The sequence below is a fragment of the Linepithema humile genome, chromosome 1 (genome assembly GCF_040581485.1).
Source record: "Linepithema humile isolate Giens D197 chromosome 1, Lhum_UNIL_v1.0, whole genome shotgun sequence".
NCBI lineage: Eukaryota > Metazoa > Arthropoda > Insecta > Hymenoptera > Formicidae > Linepithema > Linepithema humile.
This window is the reverse complement of record NC_090128.1, coordinates 15,978,674-15,987,842: the sequence shown is the minus strand read 5'-3', so window position 1 is coordinate 15,987,842 and position 9,169 is coordinate 15,978,674. Positions and strand designations below refer to the sequence as shown.

Genomic DNA, 9,169 nt, shown 5'->3' with positions numbered 1-9,169 from the left:
TATAGCGCATCTTTACCAGTATATGACGTTTCGTTATTGTGTCCATAGCATTTGTCGTGCAGTGTCAAACATGTCGAAGTTCGTACCTGAAAAATCGTTTTTGCGGGGAGTGTTACTTCATTATTTCAATATGAAGAAAAGTGCCGCGGAAAGTCATCGCATTTTAGTGGATGTTTACGGTGAACATGCCCTGGCTGAGCAAACTTGCAGAAAGTGGTTTGCGCGGTTCAAAAATGGAAATTTTGACTTGGAAGACAAGGAACGTCCCGGTCAGCCGAAAAAGTTCGAAGATGAAGATTTGGTGACGTTGCTCGATGAAGACCCGGGCCAAACACTTCTGGAGTTATCCTCATCGCTTGGAGTCGACTTTTCGACGGTCAGTAAACGCCTTAAAGCCATAGGAATGGTACAAAAACAAGGAACGTGGGTCCCACATGAGTTAAAGCCAAGGGACGTCGAACGGCGTTTAGTCACCTGTGAGCTGCTGCTTCAACGGCAGGTAAGGAAAGGATTTTTGCATCGAATAGTCACTGGCGACGAAAAGTGGGTACTCTACGACAATCCCAAACGCAGAAAATCGTGGGGCTTTCCCGGTCATGCATCGATATCATCTCCCAAGCAGAATATTCATGGGAAGAAAATCATGTTGTGCATATGGTGGGATCAGCTGGGCGTTATCTATTATGAGTTGCTCCAACCGGGTGAAACCATCACTGGGGACCTCTACAGACGACAATTGATGCGTTTAAATCGAGCATTACAGGAAAAGCGGCCGCAATATAAAGATCGACATGACAAAGTAATTTTGCTCCATGACAATGCGAGACCTCATGTTTCGAAAGTCGTGAAAACTTATTTGGAAACGCTAAAATGGGAAGTTTTGCCTCACCCGCCATATTCCCCGGATATTGCTCCATCTGATTTTCATTTGTTCCGATCCATGGCGCATGGCTTATCAGAGCAGCACTTTGACAACTACGAAATGACTAAAAATTGGATCGATTCATTCATCGAATCTAAAGACGAAGAATTTTTCCGACGTGGTATCCGTGCTTTGCCAGAAAGATGGCAAAAAGTAGTGGATAACGATGGACAATACTTTGAATGACGCCACTGTAATGATACTTGCATAATAAACCACGAAATTTTGCAAAAAAACGCTACGAATTAATTCCAACACCTAGTAGTATAGTATATGTAAAATATGGTGAAATATAGTATGCAATATAATAATATATGTACGACAGCATTTTTTTAGATTTTTTTTTTAATATATACGACAGCTTTATGTACAAAAGTTTTATAGAAGAGTTTTATAGAAATAGTGTACAACTTTTTTCATAGTTCTTTAATCCCACTTGCGTCATTTCCTGATATCATATTTTTTTATAGTTTTAATATACACAACAGCATTACTTGTTGAAAGGTTTTAATATGTACGACAGCTTTTTTTGAAAGGGTAATATATACGACTGGTTTTTTGATAGGTTTAATATATACGGCAATTTTTTTTAAATGTAAAACAATACTGTTTTGTTTTGGTTGTGACAAGAGCGTGTACTTGGCGCCTTTTTTTTTACCTTTTTTTTTGAAAAGGTTATTTTTTGAGATATTATTTCTTTTTTTTAGTAATTTGTTTTGATTGTGACAAGAGCGTGTACTTGGCACCTTTATTTTACCTTTTTTTTAAAAAAGGTAATTGATAGATATTTTTTTTTAATGATATATATACGACAGTGTTTTTTAAAGCTAAAATAATGAAATATCAGTTAGATTTTGCTAAAGACGGCCCATTATCACCCCAGTCGTACTTTCAGTATACAGCATACGACGGTCCTCTTTAATTAATTAAGTTACAAAAATACAAAATTCTGTAAGTATCATATTGTTTCTAGGCCATTGTGTTTTTCTAATTGAAGCATCATCAGCTTCAATCCAATCATTTTCTTCTCTATGCAGGGTGTCCCATTTAACTTGAGACAACTAAATATTTCGAAAAATAAGCATTGTACGAAAAAATGTCCCAAATAAATTTTTAATATTATCAAGGGGGACGTCTGGCTGTATAAAAATTAACCCGCCCCCACCGCCTCTTGGGGGTGGGGCGGGTGGCAACTTTGAAATTTCAAATAAGAACCTCCATTTTTTTATTACAGATTCGGATTCCTCGGAAACAAATACGTAAGTTTTGTCCGAGACATTTCTTCGAATCGTGATAGATGGCGCTGTAATCAGTGAAAATTAGTTTTTGCCATTTTCTCTCACCATCGGGGTGCTTTATTTCGGTGAGTCCCCTCGCCTCTTACTATTCAATTACAATAAATGCTCGAAATGATGACTTTCCATTTTGATGCATTTATTAACTCGAGCTTGGAATGCTTGTACACATGTAGAAAGTGTATCTGGCGTTATTTGTGCGCAAGCATATCTAATACGTTCCACCATGTTTTCTCGAGTATTTGGTATTTTTGTATACTCTTTTTCTTTAAGGTAAAATTATTTCAACTTTCAAAATTATTTCAACTTTCTTCTCTAAAGATAAATAATCCATTATTTATTTAATAATGGCTGAAATAAAGAACGCGTCCGTAAAAAAACAAGTAGCTAGCGTACCAAAACTATGAGGCATCTACAAATGTAGTAAATTTCTGAAATACTGAAAATACTGAAAAGGAGAAACAAAATAAATGAAAGAAATTAAGTCAGAACAATTCTTCAATAACTGGATTCTTTAAATTTCAAGTCAAGTAAATTTCAGTAATACGTACGCTAGCTACTTGTTTTTTTACGGACGCGTTCTTTATGTCAGTAAATAAATAATGGATTATTTATCTTTAGAGAAGAAAGTTGAAATAATTTTATGTTACCTTAAAGAGAAAGTGTATACAAAAGTACCAAATACTCGAGAAAACATGGTGGAACGTATTAGATATGCTTGCGCACAAATAACGCCAGATACACTTTCTACATGTGTACAAGCATTCCAAGCTCGAGTTAATAAATGCATCGAAATGGAAAGTCATCATTTCGAGCATTTATTGTAATTGAATAGTGAGAGGCGAGGGGACTCACCGAAATAAAGCACCCCGATGGTGAGAGAAAATGGCAAAAACTAATTTTCACTGATTACAGCGCCATCTATCACGATTCGAAAAAATGTCTCGGACAAAACTTACGTATTTTTTTCCAAGAAATTCGAATCTGCAATAAAAAATAAGGGTTCCTATTTAAAATTTCAAAGTTGCCACCCGCCCCACCCCCAAGGAGCGGTGGCGGCAGGTTAATTTTTACACAGGCAGACGTCCCCCTTGATAATATTAAAAGTTTATTTGGGACATTTTTTCGTACAATGCTTATTTTTCGAAATATTTAGTTGTCTCAAGTTAAATGGGACACCCTGTATATATTACGTTTATAATTATCTATTTCATTTAGTCTCTATTAGGCCTTGACCTATTATCATCTCTTTCAGTTTAATAAATAATTTAATTATAGTTGGTATAAATAGAATTACAAACTCGTATTACATAGTTAAATTCAATTTGCAATTTATAAGTGGCATTCAAAAACGATATTCAAATACATTGAGTACATGAGTTAGATAATTAATTAAATATGTTAGTACGTATTATTCATTTGATTAGTTATTTAAAAACAATATACTACATATAATTATTTTTAACATGTTCACAATTTATACTGACAATGAAAAATAGAAACTAGCAGATATTACATTATATTACCACGATTTGGCCGTTCTGCACGTGCGCGACGTCTGTAGCTTGCGTACGGGATATATGTATAGGTACAACGCTTGCGCACAACGCACAGAGTCTGCTCTAAAGTGAGAAACAAATATCATCCGCACCGTAATATTTTTCGAAACTCTCAAGCACAATCAGCAATGTAGGAGTATTACACATATTTTATTTCACACACGTATACCGCTGTGTGGCCAGATTTGAGACACAAACAGCAGCAGCAGCAGCAGGAATGAAAAGATTACCGCATATATGCGCAAGTCACATTGTACATGTGAGCTCCGAGCTTCGCATGTACATGGCTTGCGCATGCGTTGCCGGCGATACATGCCGATATGTGTACATCTGAGATACTAGCCATCTATCGGCAAGAATTTATAAAGTACATCCCAGACGACTGAAATAATTTTCATAGTTTTCATGACATTTCGACTTTAAACTTTAATATCTTTATTTATACAGCATATAGAGCAAAAACAAGCATACTTTTATTATATATTTTGGGTAAGCGCTATCGATTGAGCCTATTTTTAAATCGATCGACTCAGGCATTACTGAGATCCGATAATCTCGGCTCGTCTCAACTTTCGGTCTCGCGTAAAGATACACGGTCGGTCTTGCGCTGCGCGTGAACTTGGCGCGAGACACTGCCGTGTCTCTTGATAGAAAAGTCCTTTACCGTTTTGCAATTTTCGCAATAGTAATTGAGATATTAATTAAAAGGGATTGACGAATAATCGCGCGTTGTGCGTAGCTAGATCGTGGGCTGTACACTCTAAACGTGACAACAACGAGGATCGCATGGCAACAAAAAATAACAACGCATATCATTCCTGCTGTCGCTACGTGTTAAGTTTCCGCCGGAAACGTACCGGAATGCGGTTTCAGCTGTTTATAACAGATTGGCACATTGCCAGACTGTTGAAAGGCAACAATTTGAACATTTGTTGTGAATTGTTTGGTACAATTGAATATTTTGCCCAAGTTGACCAATTGGAATGAAATTCGCCTTAACTGGCCGGACCCACACGCCACTCTTGCCTTAACTGGCCGGAATCACACGCCACTTAACACAAATTGTTAACTTAGTGTTTTGGAAAGCTCTCGAGATAAGCTATAAAAATATGCAATAAAATGTAGGGAGTTTCATTTAAAAAAATAAGGTTGACCTTGAAATAACCTTGAAGGACATGGTCAAGGTCAAAGTCAAGGTCATCATCTTACTCCCCGCTTGAAACCATACAACTTTGTTATTGGACATTTTCTCCAAAATGCATTCTAACTGAAGATATTAGGGGGGTCCGATACTTTTCGATGACCCTGTATAACATACCATACGGATTGTTATCATAAAAATTTTTCTTGATGTTATATAAGACAGCCATCGCTATGATGGCTGTCTTTGCTGTACAAAGGGAGATCTGCATTCCATTTTGCAAGGCACGAAACATGCCTTTCCATTCACCAAAGCAGCGCTCCACGATGGTCCGGGTCCGTATATGAGATGCGTTGTAACGTTCTTCACAAGGATTACGATGATTTAAAATTGGTGTTAAGAGGTATGGCTTACAAGGGTACCCGGAATCCCCAAGCAAAATACCTCGTATTCTACCTGCCTGTAAATTTATCAGCATATATTATATTATACATAAATGCATATGTAAATATAATAATTATATTAATTACTTATAAATGAAAAAAGTGGTTTTAATGTGAAATACATTTATCACTCTTTAATATTAATGCTATAATTAAAATCACAGAATAAATAATTTTGGACAACTTAAAATAATTATCATAGCTTTATATAATCAATGACAGCATAAATATTAAAATGTATTTTATGGATGAAACAATCCCCTTCTCTATATCTAAATATATATAATTATACTTAACAAAATTATTACCTCGAATTCGTCCTTGAGAGAACATGAATCCCATATACGCACATCATGGGCACTGCTTCTCCATCGAGCAACAATGTCCAGTATACGTCGTTCAGCATCACAAACCACCTGGATGTTTAACGAATAGAAACCCTTCCGGTTTATATATAACGCAGCTTATTCCTGGTTGGGGCATTTTATTGGTACATGAGTACAATCAATACAGCCCACAGCCATAGGAAAACAAGCTACGTTATAAAATTCCTGCTGAAGTGTTTCTATTCGCGGTGGAAATTTTATAAATTGTGGCAGTAAATCTGCCAAAACTCGCGATACGGAAGCGACGATCCTAGACACTGTTGGCTGCGATACACCATGCAAATCTCCTGTAATAAGAAATTTTTAGTTTTATAACAGTTTTTTTTCACTAACATAATACAATAAATAATTTATAATAATTATTAAAGATTAAAACTTAAAAAAATTTAACTTACCCAATTCAATTTGATAACAACCCTTAGCGTAATATCGCAGAGCGATGAGGATTTGGAGAGTTGGTGTAACAACATTTCTCCTACCAGAAAGGGGTGATAACCTTTCTTCTACCAAGGAAATCACGTAACGCGCACATTCTTTCGTTAATCTATATCGTTGTCGAAACTCGCGATCATTATAAATTTTAAAAGCGTCTATTTTATTTCGAAACACTCGCGGATCACGATTACGTATTGCATTTACTTCTCGAACGTCAGCCACATGTTCGATCTCGTCTAACACATCCATGATTAATAATAAAATGTAATAAAATGTCAAGAGACACGTTCATATTCGTGCCAATTCGCGCGCTATGTAAGACCGGCTTTATTAAACTTGTTGCACTTATTGCACTTTCAGTACCTTCTGCATTTTAAGATCGAAAAAATTTTTAAATAGGACACATATCATTATTATTGATATGTATTATCTCTATCAGTTATAGAAATGCGAAATATATTAATTTTATTCATAAAATCAATCGCATAATATCAATTAACATCATCAATAGTTGCGAAGCAGCCCGTGCCTGTCAAACGCTGGGCGCCGCTATTACGTGTAACTGTGCCGCTAAAGGTGCGATTTCACGTAGCTATGCATAGCCAGATATTTCCCCCACTCCCATCGATATTGCTGCAAAAGAATGGGGGTAAATCCTGATTCAATATCTCGCCGCTAACGTCTCCTACGTTTTCATGGAGCGAGACATTATGGCGTTCAGGCCACGTGCGCGTTCTCGCCGATACGCCCTTCGAGTCTCGTGTTACTCTGGGGCGCGATTTGTAACGCCGAAGTTTAGGACAGCAATAATTCCGGTCACTTTATTAACTCTAACAATAAGTTTATTGCAAAAATACAAAATCTAGCCGCGACCAACTTATGGTCACAGAAAAACGAGAGGAACTTAAAATTACTGGGATCGGAAACTAACTATACTTTTTTTGGGAATCTTTGGGAATGTGTGTTCTTGTTGGCTGAGACTTTGAACAAGTATGCTATAGAAGAGTCTCCATGCAATGTCGACCGCTGTCGCCATCTGCGTATTTCCCCGTCTGGGGAATTGGACAAGTGGGCCGCCACAGTACTCCCCCTCTAGTGACTCGCAGTTCGAGTCGCGAATTGGATTTTCCGCTCGGATCGTCCCTCTCTTTGGCTGGGTGATGCGTCCGATGTCCCTGGCTGCTGATGATCTCCGCCCTCTGGGGGTGGTAGTTCTTCTCTCTCACTCTCGGTGAAAGCTGGTTTCAGCCTATCGGTGTTTATTTCCTCCGGTCGTCCTTTATAGTTGATTCTGTAAAGGAAATCAGAGGTTCTTTCGATTATGCGAAATGGCCCTTCGTAGGACAACTCCAAGGGTCCTCTGGGGTGGTCCACCCGAACGAACACGTGCGTGGCGTCCTCCAGGTCCTTGTGGATAAATGTCTTGATCTTGGCGTGATGAGCTCTCGTCGGTTTTCGTACTTGGCGTATCCGCTCCCTCAATTTTTCCACGAAGATTTGCGGGTATCCGATCGGATCTTCGTAGGTGAAGTATTCTCCGGGCAGTTTTAGAGTGCTGCCATAAACTAGCTCCGCCGCTGAGGTTTGGATGTCCTCCTTATAGCTGGTACGAAGGCCCAATAGAACCATTGGTAGGGTATCTACCCAATTCTGCGTCTCATGGCACTTTATCGCTGATTTAAGTGAACGGTGCCATCTCTCGATCATCCCATTCGATTGCGGATGGTAGGCTGTGGTTCTAATCCTCCTGCTTCCAATTAATTTGACTAGGGCGTCGAATAGCGCTGACTCAAACTGCGCTCCTCTGTCGGTGGTGATTGTTGTTGGTGATCCATATCGCGAGATCCATGTATTAAAGAACGCGTCGACCACTGTATCCGCTGTACAATCTGCGATTGGCGTTGCTTCCGGCCATCTTGTAGTTCTATCAATCATGGTTAAGCAGTATCGGAACCCTCTTGAAGGAGGAAGGGGTCCCACTATATCTACATGTATATGCGAGAATCGATCATTAAGTATCGGTATATACTCAGGGTTACGTACATTATGCCTGTGGATCTTAGCTCTCTGGCAGGCTAGGCATGTCTTTGCCCATCGTGCGATGTCCTTCCTCATGCTAGGCCACACGAATTTCTGCGCGATCATCCTCCTCGTGGTACGGCCGCTCGGGTGTGAAGCTCTGTGCGTGACGTCGAATATCCTTCTCCGTAACGATGTCGGAACGTATATTCTAATTTCGTCTGTGACGTTGCAGTAGATGGTCTTGTCTCCATCGTCCAAACGAAGTTTCTTCAAGGTGAGCGCTGTGTTAGACTCGAGTAGCGTCTTTAGCTCTTCATCCTTTCGTTGTTCCTCGTATAATTCGTCCGTTGTCACTACTGTCGGCATGTCAATGGCTTCTACGCGTGACAACGTATCTGCTACCGTGTTCTCCTTCCCAGCGATGTACACAATCTTCGTGGTGATCTCGCTAATGAAGCTCAGCTGCCTCCTCTGTCTCTCGGATGCCTTGTCTAACGGTTTCTGGAATGCGTATTGTAACGGTTTGTGATCCGTTATGATTGTCACCTCGCGTCCTTCTAACATGTGTCTGAAAAATTTCAATGATGAATATATGGCTAGAAGTTCACGATCGTATGTGCTGTACTTTTGCTGCGTTTCGGACAATTTCTTGGAGAAGAAACCTAACGGTCTCTACGTTTCGCCTTGAAGTTATTCGAGAACCGCTCCCATCGCCTTGCTGGAAGCGTCCGTTTTAATTGCTAGCTTAGCGTTCTCGAAAGGGTGTGCCAGTAGTGTCGCCTCTGCCAATCACTTTTTACTCTCATGGAAGGCCTCTTCCGTCTCTGCTGACCAGTCGATGGCCTGTTTGTCTCTTTTCTTCTTACCAATCAAGTATCGGTTGAGCGGCGCTAGAACTTCCGCTGCATTTTTAATGAACCTATGGTAATAGTTTATCATGCCCAAGTATCTTCGTAACTCGGCAGT

The 9,169-nt window shown here is 39.3% G+C and overlaps 1 protein-coding gene across 1 annotated transcript; it reads right to left on the bottom strand.

The window, feature by feature from the left end:
* Nucleotides 1-5,824: 5,824 nt before the first annotated feature.
* On the bottom strand, nucleotides 5,825-6,430 carry LOC105669704 (putative nuclease HARBI1). The gene is made up of 2 exons (XM_067361040.1): nucleotides 6,142-6,430; nucleotides 5,825-6,033 (listed from the first exon to the last, which is right to left on the bottom strand). Exons 1-2 carry the CDS (start codon nucleotides 6,428-6,430, stop codon nucleotides 5,825-5,827), a joined length of 498 nt encoding a protein of 165 aa, XP_067217141.1.
* Nucleotides 6,431-9,169: the final 2,739 nt, after the last annotated feature.

Excerpts from the sequence above, each read along its gene's own strand:
- LOC105669704 (XM_067361040.1), bottom strand. The coding sequence starts at position 6,430 with ATGGATGTGTTAGACGAGATCGAACATGTGGCTGACGTTCGAGAAGTA. Across the intron at positions 6,034-6,141 it reads TTGTTATCAAATTGAATTGG|GAGATTTGCATGGTGTATCG; the intron begins GTAAGTTAAATT and ends TTCTTATTACAG.